General features: G+C 39.8%; 1 protein-coding gene across 2 annotated transcripts in view; it reads right to left on the reverse strand.

The window, feature by feature from the left end:
* Nucleotides 1–7417: 7417 nt before the first annotated feature.
* The window catches only part of sgms1a (sphingomyelin synthase 1a), a 25728-nt gene continuing 15645 nt past the window's right edge, over nt 7418–17500 (reverse strand). The window contains exons 1-6 of one of the 2 annotated variants that reach the window (XM_058398884.1): nt 16125–16440; nt 13585–14371; nt 11789–11906; nt 10897–11050; nt 10589–10755; nt 7418–10128 (exon numbers count right to left, since the gene is read on the reverse strand). In XM_058398884.1, coding sequence (XP_058254867.1) covers nt 9940–10128; nt 10589–10755; nt 10897–11050; nt 11789–11906; nt 13585–14183 — 1227 coding nt within the window. In that variant the 5' untranslated portion in view covers nt 14184–14371; nt 16125–16440 and the 3' untranslated portion in view covers nt 7418–9939. Of the gene's footprint in view, nt 10129–10588; nt 10756–10896; nt 11051–11788; nt 11907–13584; nt 14372–16124; nt 16441–17500 lie in introns of those variants that run through there. The other variant, XM_058398883.1, reaches the window with a different exon arrangement.

The raw sequence follows: 17500 nt of genomic DNA on the forward strand, positions 1-17500 counted from the left end.
CTCTCTCTTTGTGTCTATCTCTCTGTCTCTGACTGTCTCTCTCTCTCTCTCTCTCTCTCTCTCTCTCTGTCTGCCTGTCTGTCACTCTTTCTGTCTATCTCTCTGTCTCTGTCTGTCTCTCTCTCTCTCTCTCTCTCTCTCTCTGTCTGCCTGTCTGTCACTCTTTGTGTCTCTGTCTCTCTGTCTCTCTGTCTCTGTCTATCTCTCTCTCTCTCTCTCTCTCTCTCTCTCTCTCTTTCTGTCTGTCTCTCTCTTTGTGTCTATCTCTCTGTCTCTGTCTCTCTCTCTCTCTCTCTCTCTCTCTCTTTCTGTCTGTCACTCTTTGTGTCTATCTCTCTGTCTGTCTGTCTGTCTGTCTGCCTGTCTGTCACTCTTTGTGTCTATCTCTCTGTCTGTCTGTCTGTCTGTCTCTCTCTCTCCCTCTCTGTCTGTCACTCTTTGTGTCTGTCTCTCTTTATCTCTGTCTGTCTGTCTGTCTCTCTCTCTCTCTCTCTCTGTCTGTCTGTATGTTACTCTCGGTTTCTCTTTTGGTCTTTTGTCATTATATAATAGACTAGAATAAACAGTTAATATATTTCAGATACATTTCTCTATTATGTACGCTCATTACTTCTTCCAAGGTCAGCCAAAGCTCTACTTTTGACCTTTGACCTTTGTCCCTCATCTTTTATATTATTTCTTCTTCTTCTTTTTTTCGGATCAAAAGTTTCACTAGGACAGAATCTGTAATTTCCTCCTGCTCTTTACAGCATGCCGACTTTTACTAATGCTTCCTGCGCTCGAGCTGTTTGGCCCAGAGTCATATCACACACACACACATACACACACACACACACACACACACACACACATACACACTTGGTGATTGATGGGGTGATGATGAGTGGCAGGATAATCTGAATATTTAGTTAAGGCCATCCGGATGCCTTTACCTTTACCTGCAGGCGAGAAAGAGATGATGGAGAGGAATGAAGTGAACTTTTCTTAGGCTCATTGTGTGTGTGTGTGTGTGTGTGTGTGTTACAGTAAACCTATATAACTTTGTATAAAACTCAATTAGTTCTATATTCAAGTCACGCAAACTTCTCGTGTGAATAATCAAATGATTCACGTGTGAAATTTTACAATAATTTTTATATTTTCACATAATCTTGTTTGACATTTCATTTGACGTTTGACGATTCATTTATTTTAACTAATGCAGTAAACTAAGGCTAAACAACATATAAATTTAATAATCATTAAAATAAATGCTTAAATGAACTGAATCATGCACACCCAAATGAATCAACTTTGACTCTTTTTTGATTCACTACATTTGCCTGCTTTTACTTTAGTAAACTACCTCAGAAATGATTATTAAGTCTTTCTAGTCACTCATATAGTTTTGAATAAATTCTGATTTTACGATTCTCATAGGTTATTTTTTGGCTGTTCTTTCAGTCGCCGTAAACGACTTTTCTGATGTGTGAGTCGACTCCTATCGTTCAACTAAAGAACCGCATCAAAGAACCGAGTAAAAGAATCGACTCGCTCACAAACGATTCATCGTGAATTCCCACAGAAAACTAAGATGGCTGTGGTAATTTGCATATTCATTAAATATGCATGTTCATTTACATATTAAAACTTGTTATATAAAGAAGTTCACAAGACAAATAGAGTTGTATAAGAACAGGAAAAGATAGATTAAGAGCGAAGAAACCTGATTGGTCATAATGGTGATTAGTTTGTGGTCAGTGATTAGTTGTAAGGAAGGTAGGTATAGTTTGCGAATGGAGTTCTTACCTCTGATTGGACGAGACATCTGTCACTCAGGATCAACAAGAAAGTGCAACTTTAAATCTTATATAAATATTTTTATTTATAAGAAAATGGAATTCATTCAGCGCTACTGTGAGGAAGGACGTTCATGGAGTAAAGATTAGTTTGCGATCTCTAAAAACACACCTGAAGAACGCAGGTACACATTATTGCCAAAAGTTTTGGGATGTCTGCCTTTATGTGAACATGAATGTAATATGGAGTTGTCTCACCCTTTGAAGCTAGAACAGCTTCAACTCTTCTGGGAAGGCTTTCCACAAGGTTTAGGAGTGTGTTTATGGGAATTTTTGACCATTCCTCTAGAAGCACATTTGTGAGGTCAGGCACTGATGTTGGACGAGAAGGTCTGGCTCACAGTCTCCACTCTAATTCATCCCAAAGGTGTTCTATGGGGTTGAGGTCAGGACTCTGTGCAGGACAGTCAAGTTCCTCCACACCAAACTCACTCATCCATGTCTTTATGGACCTTGCTTTGGTCACTGGTGTACAGTCATGTTGGAACAGGAAGGGGTCATCCCCAAACTGTTCCCACAAAGAGCATGAAATTGTCCAGAATGTCTTGGTATGAAGCTGAAGCATTAAGAGTTCCTTTCACTGGAACTAAGGGGCCAAGTCCAACCCCTGAAAAACAACACCTGGTTTGGAGGGGTGTCCCAATACTTTTGGCAGTATAGTGTATGATTGGAAGACCAAACTATTCCAGAAAAGATGTAAGGAGCGCTATAAGAGCAGAGCTGTGTTCATACACACAACAATCCACTGTCTACTGCTGCAGCCTGCTGGACTTCCTGTATATCCTGAGTGACCGATGTCTCGTCCAATCAGAGGGAAGAATTCCATTCGCACACTATACCTACTTTGTCTGAATTGTCCTGGTTTGTTACTGTCTTTTGCAGTCTCCATTCTAATTCATCCCAAAGCATACAGCCTCCAGATTAGCATGGAGATGTTGCTAATCTTCGCCTTTGGTTGAAAGTCGTTAAGCAACACTGCTAGCACTCTCCTTAACGAATTAGCTAACATTACCACAGTTGTGATCCGTTCACACTGTATAGACGATTCATATAAAAATATTGATGTGTGGATGAAGAAAGTGATTTGGTTTGAGACACTGAACATCTCCGTGCTAATCTGGAGGCTGTACACTTCTGTTACCTGTTAGCTTCATTAGCCTTTAGCTGCAGTGAAAACAAAACATTCCAAATAACTAAAAAAACTGAAGCAAGGCTTTTTATTTTTTTTTTAATTCTTAGCAACCAAACAGGCGTCAGTTCAGTTCAGGTTTTCTTTAATCAGTGAAAGTGAAGACGGCATTTCCCCTTTGAGCTGGTCGTGTTCCAGACTCGGCTCGGACTAAACCTTCTCTGCTTTCATTCCAGAGAAACACTTAAAAGGTCATGGGCGAGATCGGATTGTGCTGAGCGGACAGATTTTAACGGTTTAAAGAAAAAGTCCTTCTTTCCAACACGGATATAATTTGTCTTTAGTGCTGCACTGATACTCAGTTACACCACACATTGTGATACTTCCAGTATCAGTTCTTTGCGCTCACATCATTTATCTTTATCTTTAAAATAAATAAATAACAACGCACGACGTTCCATAACTTAGCTGCAAGTTTAGTCTTCGTTTGTTTGTCTAATGTTGGTATAAATGTGTATGGAAGGAATCTCCAGTGTCAGCACTTTGTAACAGTCAGGGGTAAAGCTGTAACGTGACATAATACACTGCATATAACTGTTAACCACCTGACATTACAGAGGATTTCTCTGAGAAAATGTTCGAGATGGTGATTCATCTTAGATGGGTGGGTGGGTGGGTAGGTAGGTAGGTAGGTAGGTAGGTAGGTAGATAGATAGATAGATAGATAGATAGATAGATAGATAGATAGATAGATAGATAGATAGATAGATAGATAGATAGATAGATAGATAGATAGATAGATAGATAGATAGATTCAGATTTTTAGATAGAAAGTTTCAGCTTGTGAAGTGTCTTTGTTTCCATCCAGACTCCAGTCACATGTTGAGTCTTTATCATGGAGTTATTGTGATTTCTGAAGCAGCCAGTGGGAAACACCGTGTCTGTCTCCTCGAATCAGCACTGAAACATTATTTGGATCAGTGTTTAATAACCGCTGACTTTAAACAGGGAACAATGAACTCTCTCACGCTGGGCTGTATAGGTCAGATTAACCCTGGACGTGACCTTTGACCCATAAATCCAAACAGCACTTAACCGGCATGAGTATTATGGGATGTTGATGATGTGTGAATGAGGCTGTGTGATGAGTGATGAGTGACTAATATCAGAGTCAGTGTGTGTGTGTGTGTGTGTGTGTGTGTGTGTGTGTGTGAAATGTCACAGCGCCCTCTTGTGCACTACAGAGGAACTCCAGCACCGTCCACCTGTGGCTGTGGTCTAGAGGAGTTCTAGAGTCAGAGGTTCTTGAGTCATCCGCCGAAGCGTTCTTTCTCGGTGCAAAGATTCTAGAATCTCTTTCAAAAAAAAATATTTTTTTTAATTAACTGTTTATTTACCTACAGCGTAAAACCACCGCACAATATGTAGAATAAAAAAGTAAATTTAGCAAAAATATTTTTAAAATATTATTCCTAGATTTGGCAATGAAATATGAAGTATCTTTAAAAAAAAATAAATAAAGCTACTAACTGAAAAATAGCATCTCTGAATTTTTCATTCAAACATTTTAGCATCTCTGAAAAATAATACTTAAATTCTTAGTCTTAAAACAAATTAATTCCATATAAAATATTCCAGTTAGAATAAAATCAATAAAACACATACATAGTATATTAAACATGATAAATAAATAATAAATTAATAATCTTTATTTCTTTTTAATAATAGAATAAATTAATTAATATTATTATCAATATATATTTATAAGTGCATATTTTTTATTGATTTTCTTTGATTATCCAAATGATGTGTTTTAAACATTAAGTAAATATGTTAGGATTTTCCCAGTGGAATAACAATTATTATTATTCTAATATCAGAATTTATTTTTGTGTGTTTACAACGATTAAGCGATCAATTAAATAATTATAATAGCTTAGAATTTAATAGAAATGCAGTCACAGGTTTTAAGAGAATTAAAAGCAGTACACTGCTCTGCCACTAGGTGGTGATATGAGGACACTGAAAATACATTCATATACACACTTATTACAGTCTGCCAGAAGTCCTTTTCTCTGTTACCATGGTAACTAAATCACATCTCTGTAGCATCACAGAACAATTGGTGCAGTCAGTGGGGCTGTTTTTAGTTACCCGTGAATACGGGTCTGTTACCCTGTGAATACGGGTCTGTTACCCCATGAATACGGGTCTGTTACCCCATGAATACGGTTCTGTTACTCCGTGAATATGGGTCTGTTACCCCCTGAATACGCGTCTGTTACCCCCTGAATACGCGTCTGTTACCCCCTGAATACGGGTCTGTTACCCCATGAATACGGGTCTGTTACCCCATGAATACGGTTCTGTTACTCCGTGAATATGGGTCTGTTACCCTGTGAATAAGGGTCTGTTACCCCATGAATACGGGTCTGTTACCCCATGAATACGGTTCTGTTACTCCGTGAATATGGGTCTGTTACCCCCTGAATACGTGTCTGTTACCCCCTGAATACGTGTCTGTTACCCCCTGAATACGGGTCTGTTACCCCCTGAATACGGGTCTGTTACCCCATGAATATGGGTCAGTTACGCCATGAATATGGCTCTGTTACCCCCTGAATACGTGTCTGTTACCCCCTGAATACGGGTCTGTTACCCCCTGAATACGGGTCTGTTACCCCCTGAATACGGGTCTGTTACCCCATGAATATGGCTCTGTTACCCCATGAATACGGGTCAGTTACCCCGTGAATATGGCTCTGTTACCCCATGAATACGGGTCTGTTACCCCCTGAATACGCGTCTGTTACCCCGTGAATATGGCTCTGTTACCCCATGAATACGGGTCAGTTACCCCGTGAATATGGCTCTGTTACCCCATGAATACGGGTCTGTTACCCCCTGAATACGCGTCTGTTACCCCGTGAATATGGCTCTGTTACCCCATGAATACGGGTCAGTTACCCCGTGAATATGGCTCTGTTACCCCCTGAATACGCATCTGTTACCCCATGAATACGGGTCAGTTACCCCGTGAATATGGCTCTGTTACCCCCTGAATACGCGTCTGTTACCCCCTGAATACGCGTCTGTTACCCCCTGAATACGGGTCTGTTACCCCATGAATACGGGTCTGTTACCCCATGAATATGGCTGTTACCCCGTGAATACGGGTCTGTTACCCCATGAATATGGCTGTTACCCCGTGAATACGGGTCTGGTACCGTGTGAATATGGGTCTCTTACCCCATCTGTTGCCCCATGAATACAGGTCTGTTACCCTGTTACTGCATATCACAGGGTATATGTCATCTTTCACGTCTAAAAATATGACATTGTGCTGCCACCTGGTGGTGTAACAGTAATGTTTCATCAGTGAAACGTCACCGAGAGAAATGAGTTCACACTGTAAAATAAAAAACATACTGATGAACTTAAACTCTGTTGTGTTAATGGTTTTAGAAACACAACCAGGTTATCAGGAGTGTAGAAATAAAACAAGAACGCTTACATAGTTCAGTTTATCACATAAACTGTGATAAAAGGCAAGAAACTGAATAAATCTTGTTTTGTAGCTTAATGCAGTTTTGTTATTTAAGCTACTGATATTAAGACGGAAAAGATTTTTGAGGAAAATATAAACCCCAAATGTAAGTCGCACTAATGTGCAGAATAAACAAATTTTTATATTTAATATATCTAATGATTTCCTTAGACTGAGCAGTTTATTACAATGCCCCCCAGCGGCCAAATAATCTTACTGCAATAAATACTGTATTATTATTATTATTATTATTATTATTATTATTATTATTGCTGTTTACAAAGAAAAACTAAATATTAATAATTTGGTTAAATTGCTCTAACAAGAATGATTTCAGAGAAATTAAATCTTTTAGATCTTGTTAAATCCTTCTAATATTTTAATATAATATATCAGTTTTTGATTTTAAACTACATCAGGTTTTATTTACATCTTTGTCAAGCTCACTTTTTAAACTAACGAGATACAAAATTCAGGTTCAGGTCCAGTTCAGTTTTAATTTTTTTAATTCAGTTCATTAAATTCGTGTCCACCAGGGGGCGCTTCGAAATTTTTCGAATAATTTAATTTCTTGGCATTTATTTGCATTGAATGAATTAAAAAACACATTTAAAAATAGAATTTCAATCTGAAACCGGTTTTTAAAGTCACAAATATTTAAAGTAATATTTATTTATTTATTATATAAATTTGGAATTATTATACAAATTTTTAAAACCTTTTTAAAATTCATATGCAGGTTTATAAATACGTATACGTTTATAAAAGCGTATAAATTCAGATTTGAATGACGTCAGTGACGCGAAATTCACTCCACAGAATTAATTCAAATAATTTTCACATCTTTAAATGTTTTTAATGAAAAAGTCTGTATGGAGTGTAAAACAAAGACAGCCTGTGAAATACAGAATAAAAGATTTTATTAAAACTCTGCCCTCGACTCGTTCATATTATACTCATTTATTAACACACAAACAGGTAAACATCGACAATAAGGAAAAATAATTACTTACAGGAGTCTCTGATTCACATAAAACCTGGAAAATTAACACTCTCTAACTACATTAACACAAGGAAAAATATCGGACTGATTGGGAGAGATATAACAGACTGGATAAATATAAAATCTCAATATGATCAAATTTAAGAGTTAACAATTTTTGAAGAAAGAAAGATAAAACAGTATTTAGCGTGTAGGTTCTCAGGATGCAGTGGTGTTTCTAACCTGGTGGACAGTTTACAGGTTTATGCTACAGTCACTTTAAATGAAACCTGTTAGCTACATCCATCGCTCCAGCTCCGTTTGCTTTGAAACAGAACAGTAGGAAAGCTGCGTGTTAAATATCGAGATACTTTTTATATTACTGAATATTAGCACACACCCGACCACTTTCATGTTGCCTTAGCAACTCAGATTTAGCTTAGACTCAAAGCATAGCAACAGAGCTACACTTACGGAAGATTGAGATGACACACTGTTTTGGATAAAGGTGTTATAAAGTGCTTCATTTCTTTAAAACCATTTAATAAATATATTTTATTTGTACATTCATGTCATTATACTAACAGTGTGTGTGTAAAATACTCTTAATTAACACACACCAGTTTATTGAACGCCATACTGCTCTCAGCCAATCACAACACACTGTACTGCTGTCAGCCAATCAGAACACAGTGTATTGCTATAGATTTACAGTTGTGGTTGTTTTAGGAATAAAAGCGTTTACTCGTCATACACTTTGTATTTTTTAATTCAATCATAATTTGTGGGTTTTTTTACAAATACATTCTGGTCATGTGATATTATTTTGAGTTATTATTTATACTGTTATATGCTTAAATCAGTAAATGTATAAAGTTAGTAATATACTGCATTGGATTTTGTCCAACAAGTTTCTTTAATCTTTAGTCGTGAGGTTTTGTCTTTTAGGGAGACTTCAGTTGGCAGTAAAGGTGAGCAATATGACACGAAACATCACTTCACAATACTTGGTCATGTTTTTATCATGATACTTCGTTCCTGCTTTATAAAACTCTTACTGTGACATTCTAGAGTTTAAAATGAATACAGAACTTGGTCGAGGGACGAGACGGTCTCTACAATGCTCTTTAAAAAATGTACAACATTGAAACTGTATAATCACATTGCTCAGCTACAGTGACCCGAGCACTTTAACAAACTACCAAAAAGGGGCGGTCCTTACTGAACACCACATGCTCCTTTAATCGTTTCTGGACATAAATGTCAATATACCTAGTGACACTTTTATATCTTTTTTTTTTTTTTTATCATAGGTACTTTGATGTTCTGTACCGCTGTGGTATTGTATATGGTTGCTAAGGTGTTTCTGTTTGGTTGCTATGGTGTTACAGGTGGTTGTTAGGCTGTAGTTTGGTAGTTATCTTGTTACATCAAAACATCTATATCCGATATCAGAAAACTCTTACAGTGCTCACACTGGAGATTCCTTCCATAAACATTACAGAAACATGTTTCTCCTTACAGAGCATTCCCTTTGAGTGAGCAGTTGCTATGGAAATGATAAGGTATTAGAGCGAGTGTATTAATATAAACCTGCGCATGCTGTTAGAGAGAATTAATCAACACCTTATGACCAATCAGAGCACAGAACTCAGCCTCACTGTATTGAAGAAACTTTGCAACAAGGTTTCAGTAAGGCCCGCCCCTTTCTGTATTGTTAATGCATTTGTGTTTTTATTTATGTTGCACTTCCAGGCCACCATACTCAGCTATATTACTTAATTATTAGCACAGAACCAAAACAAAAATAATAATAAAACCAAACCTTTCTGAAACATCTAAAAATTTCTTTGGACAATCAGGTGAAGCGAACTTGACCTTTAACCTACATTCAAATGATCCGGTCAAAACGAGACGAATGAACATTCCGGAGCTCAAGCTGACCGCTAACAAGCTAATAGCTGTGTGGAATTGTGGGGTGTTGAATCGCTGAGGAGGAAGGCACTGAAAAAAATCTCAAATCTCCCAGTAAGACGCTCCAGCATTCGGGAAGAATACAAACCTAAAAAACGTCCAATACTTGCATTTTTTTTGTTTGTTTGTTTTTTTTTTACTTTGGGAAAATAAATCTGCGAAAGTCTTTAGAAAAAAGTCTTCTACACAACAATTAATACCATTACATTATTTATAAAAAAATATCCCCCCAAAAAAATTTTCAGATACTATTTGGTGGTTAATTTACGCTTTATATTCATAGGTATGGGTTTAGATTAGAAATTTCGGCAGCGTTATGTGTATATATTAAAATGGATTTCTTGGCGCTACGTCGTCTTTTCAGGGACGTTTAATGTTTAAAAAAAATACCGAAAGAAGGAAAATCCACGTCACAGTGTTGAGCCGAGGCTGCGGGCTAGGCGGGCACGCGGGCGACGAGTCCCCATTGTTAGAGAGAGTCCACGTGGCTGTACTTCACCCGCCCCGCCGCAGACAGTCGGCATGGTGACGGGAGCCACGGCAACAGCATCTGGTAGTGGCGAGGGACCACACCCTGGACGTTTCTCTCGAAGTAGCTGAAGAGACGAAACCACCAGACACGAGAGAAGGCATTAATCTGCGAATCCTGCTTCAGACACTGAGGAGAGACAGAACACAAACATTATTTATTTATTTGTTTATTTATTGTCATAAAAAGTACCTACTTTTATTTGTTATTTAATCATTTGTTTATTAATTTAGCAAGAAAGGCATAAATAAGTTAATTTATTAGTTAAAAATATATACATTACATTTATTAAAAGGTGTTTGGTTGTTAGCTGGTTATCTTAGCTGGCTGCTAGACGCTTTCTCTGTGGTTGCTATGATATTCACGGGATTGCTAGGTGGTTGCTAAGCTGTTGCTAGGTGGACCCTTTTGTCTTAAGTGATTGGATGGTGGTTGCTATGGTAGAGTACACGATTGCTAGGCTGTTGCTATGGTGTTTCAGATGGTTGCTAGGGTGTTGATTAGTGTGTGTCTGTCACTGAAAGTTCCTCCCTCCTTTTCTCCCTCTCTGACTGGACAGGTGAGTCCGTGCCACTCAGGCCACACCCACCTGCTGATTGGCCAGAGTGTGGTACCACCAGAAGAGGCGTGTGGTGATGAAGTACGCCACCACCACATCCACCGTGTAGTGATCATGAGCCCAGAGGATGCAGAAAATCCCACTGACGCTCAGACTGAGACACGCCCAGTGATAGGGCCAGAACCTCCGTGGAGAATCTACACACACACACACACACTCTTTAGAACACTAACAGAAGTAAAAGAGAAAGTAATGTAAAAGCACAAATGACCACCAGGTGGCACAACTGAGTCATTGTGTGTGTGTGTGTGTGTGTGTGTGTGTGAGTGAGCACTCACACTCTTTAATAAACAGGTATGTTAGCGTTAGCATGACGGTGTGTCCGCTGTACAGATAGTCACCACACAGGGAGTGAGAGCCCGTAATGGACAGACCGCCGCCCAAGATCATCTTCATAATCCGTCTCAGCTGAGCCTCCCGGTCACCGAGCAACTGTAACACACACACATTTGACTTCCTGGTTAACAACATACCAGAGTAATCAGTCAATCCATACAAATCCTGGGATAAAAAATGTAATTATGTCTAGATTGCTCTCTTTTTTTCCTCCTCTGAGCTGTTGGCTCAGGTGAACAAAGACTCGTTTATCTGACTCCTTCTTAGTTTTTATAATTTTCTACAAAGTAAAAAAAAGTGGGGTTTTTTGTTTTGTTTTTTACAAATGTTAAACTTCACAAATCATTTGGAGTAAAAACATTTAAAAGGAATCAGGTTCAGTGAGTCACTTCATTTGACTTGACTCACTGATAAGACTCGGCATCCTAATGACTCTGTGTCTTATTAGTGAGACGAGTCAAATGAAGTGACTCACTTAAAATGGATAAATAGTGTGATTTTTTTGAAGGTGTGACTTCTTTTTAACAAAACTATTTTATTTCTTTTTAACACAAAGGGTTTTTTTAATTCATACTAAATACCACACCTGCTAAGAGTGAAACACACACACACACACAAAAACATATATATATATATATATATAGCCAGCTAAAACCCACTTCCTTTTAGAAACCCAAACCATTTCCATCTCAAGTTCATCACACACACACTCAGTTCCTTATTCTATTTATAAATTCTGTCTTATTTTAAAGTGAAAGTTAAGCCAAATTATGCCTAGTATTAGAGAAGCCTACAAGTTGTATTGTGTATTTTGAGTGTGTGTGTGTGTGTTACCTTGGGTGCACATTTAAAGTGCAGGCCTGGCACAGGTAAGGTGGTGATGTACATGGTCACACACCGGTACAGGTACAGTGTTCCAACGATAAAGAAGAAACGTCGTCCGACGATGGACCTGAACACACACACACAGAAAAAAAAATGCAAAATCAGATCTGTGATACTGCCAGTGTATCTGAACCACCGTAAGGTTCATGCAGACCAACAGGACTAACCTTAACTGACTTTATTTATTTTACCTGAGACGTCTGACTATAACTGCATGGCTTAAAACAGTTTCTGAATTAAAGATTGTACGATATGGATGGAGCCGTGATTTAGATGGACGTCTCTGGCCAAATTTAATATAAACTTGGTGACTCTTTAATCCTCACACACACAAATACACACACACACAGAGCGTCCACACCTCAGGACACATTCACGCTCTGATGTTTCATATCCTAAAAATAAATACAATAATCACCTGAAAATTACTGTAATTTAACTTAATTATAATTATAACATTATATTAATTTCTCTTGATCTCAGGACCGTCTGTATTTATTTACTGAACTGATTCCACTACATCCCTGAAGGTGTGCTGTGGGATCTGGGAGCAAGATGTTAGCAGCAGATCCTTAAAGTCCTGTAAGTTGTGAGGTGGAGCCTCCATGGATCGGACTTGTTTGTCCAGAACATCACACAGATGCTGGATTGGATTGAAATCTGGAGAATTTGGAGGCGGAGTCAACACCTCAAACTGGTTGTAGTGGTCATCAAACCATTCCTGAACCATTTCTGCTTTGTGTCACGGTGCATTATCCTGCTGAAAGAGACCACAGCCATCAGGGAATACCGTTTCCATGAAAGTGTACATGGTCTGTAACAGTGCTTAGGTAGGTGGTACGTGTCAAAGGAACATCCACATGGATGGCAGGACCCAAGGTTTCCCAGCAGAATACTGACCAAAGCAGGACCCTGCCTCCGCCGGCTCGCCTTCTTCCCATAGTGTATCCTGGTGCCATGTGTTCCCCAGGTAAGAGACACACATGCACCCGGCCATCCACGTGATGTAAAAGAAAACGTGATTCATCAGACCAGGCCACCTTCTTCCATTGCTCCGTGGTCCAGTTCTGATGGTCACATACCCATTGTTGGTGCTTTCGGCAGTGCACAGGGGTCAGCATGGGCACCCTGACCGGTCTGCAGCTATGCGGCCCCATACACAAAGCTGCGATGCAGTGTGTATTCTGTCCCCTTTCTATCAGAATTTGAGCAACAGTAGATTGTCTGTTGGATTGGACCACACGGGCCAGCCTTCGCTCCCCACGTGTATCAATGTGGCTTGACCGCCCATGACAGTTTGTGTTATACACTGACCTGTGCTTGAGTTAATTGTGTTACAGTTTGTGTTACACACTGACCTGCTCTTCAGTTAGTTTCTTACACACTGACCTCCTCTTCAGTGTGTTGTGTTACAGTTTGTGTTACACACTGACCTGCTCTTTAGGAGTCTGTGTTACACACTGACCTGCTCTTTAGGAGTCTGTGTTACACACTGACCTGCTCTTTAGGAGTCTGTGTTACACACTGACCTGCTCTTTAGGAGTCTGTGTTACACACTGACCTGCTCTTTAGGAGTCTGTGTTACACACTGACCTGCTCTTTAGGAGTCTGTGTTACACACTGACCTGCTCTTCAGTGTGTTGTGTTACAGTTTGTGTTACACACTGACCTGTGCTTGAGTTAATTGTGTTACAGTTTGTGTTACACACTGACCTGTGTGTAATGTGTTGTGTTACAGTGTGTACCTGTGTTTGAGGTGGATCCACTGTATGGTCCAGATGGCGACGAGCAGCATGCCATTGATTTCACAAATGGAAAACGCCCACTGCACTCGATCAAACAGATCAAAGAATTTATCAGGAAGGGGAGGAGACTCCTCTTTGGATGGCACTCGTTCATGTACAATGGAAATCACGATCGACGTGGTGATGAAGCAGCACAAAGCGTACCCAAAGGCCACGCCCGTTTTGTACCACTCTGTGGGAAATGCCGTGCGCTCGCTCTCCGACGGACGAGGAATATGGATCTGAATCGCGTCTGATCGGAATCCGTTCTTTGGCGCCCCGTTGTGAATCTTCCCGTTTCCGACGTGCCCATTGACATGACGATTGTTTCCATGGTTACCCATGTGGTTGGCTATGTGCAGCGTCTCCAGGCGCTCCAGAAGACGCCTCCCGTTGTCTCCGGCGACCAGACACAGCGGTGGGTTTCGGAAATCCGACTCGGAAAGTCGCAAAAGAGACGCGCCGTCTACGTCCCTGAGAGCGTCTGCGTATTCCGGCATCCCCTCCTCGGCCAGCCAATCAGAAACCTCTGCCGCCGACCAGCACCCCACCTCCTTCATGGCCGAGTCAGAGAAAGGGCGGAGTCAGTGTGACATCACAGTACAAGCTAAACAGTCTAGGAGTCATGATGTGGCCGAGACATTGTGGGACATCCGAAGCGCAGTTTTAAGGTGGGTTCACTTTTCACCCCTCCTCCCCCTTTACGCAGAAAAATGGAACAGTCCAAAAATCTTCAGAGATGATTCCTCTAAAATAAAAAACAAAAACACGCAAACTAATTAATTAATCAATACAAACACAGCAAAATACCACGATAAAAGTTTTATAATATGAAAAACAACATAGAGGAAAAACCTGTTTACTTAATAAAACTACATAAGAACAAGCTCTTGCTTAATTTTCTGAATGTGATTAACAAAATGATTTTAATACTGAGGGGAAAATAAGGATAGAATTTTATTTTTTGCATCTTTTTTGTGTCTTATGTTCCTCTTCAATAACAATAATAATAATAATAATAATAATTATTATTATTATTATTATTATTATTATTATTATTATTATTATTATTATACTAAAGTATTAAATATTTGGTTGTATTTGGAGTCAGAGATTCATTGATTTAAAAAAAAAAGACACTAACAGCAAATTAAATAAAATTAAAACTTTATTTTTTCTGATTTAATAAGCTCGAATAAATAATGTAATAAAATTATTTTATTATTAAATTCTCAAAATTGTGATTATGATTAGGAGTTTAATATCAGTGTTAATATCAGATAAACCTTCAGGACTTTTGGACCTGAAACGTGAATTTTACTGTTTAAAAACACGATAGTGTGTGTGTGTGTGTGTGTGTGTGTGTGTGTGTGTGTGTGAGTGATAACAGCTGGGTTGTGAGAGCATCAAGGCCAGTGAACAAAACAACTGTGAGCTGTACTTTAATCTCTCACACACACACACACACACACACACACATGCCACTTTAACTTGTTTATCTAATAAAAATGAACAAAAACACACCCCAAGTTGTCTCTAATTGTGGGCTGATGTGAGCAAAAGGTAAACAAATAAATAATTAACAACATTTTTTTTTTAATTGTGGAAATGTTTCGTTTAGCACAGAGCCTGAGAGTGAGACAGAGCCTGAGAGTGAGACAGAGTCTGAGAGTGAGACAGAGTCTGAGAGTGAGACAGTGAGACAGAGTCTGAGAGTGAGACAGAGTCTGAGAGTGAGACAGAGTCTGAGAGTGAGACAGTGAGACAGAGTCTGAGAGTGAGACAGAGTGTGAGAGTGAGAAAGTAAAACAGAAACAGAGAGCGAGACAGTGAGAGAGCGAGACAGAAAGTGAGACAGACAGATTATCATTCGCCACATCAGCTGGGTTAACAGACCTTTAGTCATGAAAACATTTTTTATGAAGCAACATGAGAGTGCACACACACTCACACACACACAAAGAGTCACTCACACACACACACACACTCACACACAAAGAGTCACACACACACACACACACACAAAGAGTCACTCACTCACACACACACACACACTCAGAGTCACTCACACACACACACACACACTCTGAGTCACTCACACACACACACACAGTCACTCACACACACACACACTCAGAGTCACTCACACACACACACACACACACACTCAGAGTCACTCACACACACACACACACACACTCAGAGTCACTCACACACACACACACACACACAAAGAGTCACTCACACACACACACACACACACACAAAGAGTCACTCACACACACACACACACACACACAAAGAGTCACTCACACACACACACACACACACACACACACAGATAAGCAGAGAAATAAAGATAAGATCTCCACCTGGAGGTCAAAGTGTGTTTAAAGCAGACAGAGTGGTTTTGTGGTTCCTCTTCACCTACTGAGAACAATGTGGGTCTTTACACAGGAATGTTTACCACAGACCCTATAGAACACTTCACTTTCACACACCTTCATCTGTAGAGTCCTGACCAGCTGCTCGGTCAATAGAACTGAATCAAATTACACAATTTTATATTAGTTCACACACACTTCCTGAATCATTTGAATTCTTCTGCTGTCATAAGGGCAGCTCTTGGATGCTTAGCAAGGTTCTAGAGTCTTCAGTGGAGATCTAGAGTCTTCAGTGGAGTTCTAGAGTCTTCAGTGGAGTTCTAGAGTCTTCAGTGCAGGGATCTAGAGTCTTCAGTGGAGTTCTAGAGACTTCAGTGGAGTTCTAGAGTCTTCAGTGCAGGGATCTAGAGTCTTCAGTGGAGTTCTAGAGTCTTCAGTGGAGTTCTAGAGTCTTCAGTGGAGTTCTAGAGTCTTTAATGCAGGGATCTAGAGTCTTCAGTGGAGTTCTAGAGTCTTCAGTGGAGTTCTAGAGTCTTTAATGCAGGGATCTAGAGTCTTCAGTGGAGTTCTAGAGTCTTCAGTGCAGGGATCTAGAGTCTTCAGTGGAGATCTAGAGACTTCAGTGGAGTTCTAGAGTCTTTAGTGGAGTTCTAGAGTCTTCAGTGCAGGAATCTAGAGTCTTCAGTGGAGATCTAGAGACTTCAGTGGAGTTCTAGAGTCTTTAATGCAGGGATCTAGAGTCTTCAGTGGAGTTCTAGAGACTTTAATGGAGTTCTAGAGACTTCAGTGGAGTTCTAGAGTCTTTAGTGGAGTTCTAGAGACGTTAGTGGAGTTCTAGAGACTTTAGTGGAGTTCTAGAGTCTTCAGTGGAGTTCTAGAGACGTTAGTGGAGTTCTAGAGACGTTAGTGGAGTTCTAGAGACTTTAGTGGAGTTCTAGAGTCTTCAGTGGAGTTCTAGAGTCTTTAGTGGAGTTCTAGAGTCTTCAGTGGAGTTCTAGAGTCTTCAATGGTGTTCTAGAGTCTTCAGTGCAGGGATCTAGAGTCTTCAGTGGAGTTCTAGAGACTTCAGTGGCGTTCTAGAGTCTTCAGTGCAGGGATCTAGAGTCTTCAGTGGAGTTCTAGAGTCTTCAGTGGAGTTCTAGAGTCTTCAGTGCAGGGATCTAGAGTCTTCAGTGGAGTTCTAGAGACTTCAGTGGAGTTCTAGAGTCTTCAGTGCAGGGATCTAGAGTCTTCAGTGGAGTTCTAGAGACTTCAGTGGAGTTCTAGAGTCTTCAGTGCAGGGATCTAGAGTCTTCAGTGGAGTTCTAGAGACTTCAGTGGTGTTCTAGAGTCTTCAGTGCAGGGATCTAGAGTCTTCAGTGGAGTTCTAGAGTCTTCAGTGGAGTTCTAGAGTCTTCAGTGCAGGGATCTAGAGTCTTCAGTGGAGTTCTAGAGACTTCAGTGGTGTTCTAGAGTCTTCAGTGCAGGGATCTAGAGTCTTCAGTGGAGTTCTA

The sequence above is a fragment of the Hemibagrus wyckioides genome, linkage group LG09, assembly GCF_019097595.1.
Source record: "Hemibagrus wyckioides isolate EC202008001 linkage group LG09, SWU_Hwy_1.0, whole genome shotgun sequence".
Taxonomy (NCBI): domain Eukaryota; kingdom Metazoa; phylum Chordata; class Actinopteri; order Siluriformes; family Bagridae; genus Hemibagrus; species Hemibagrus wyckioides.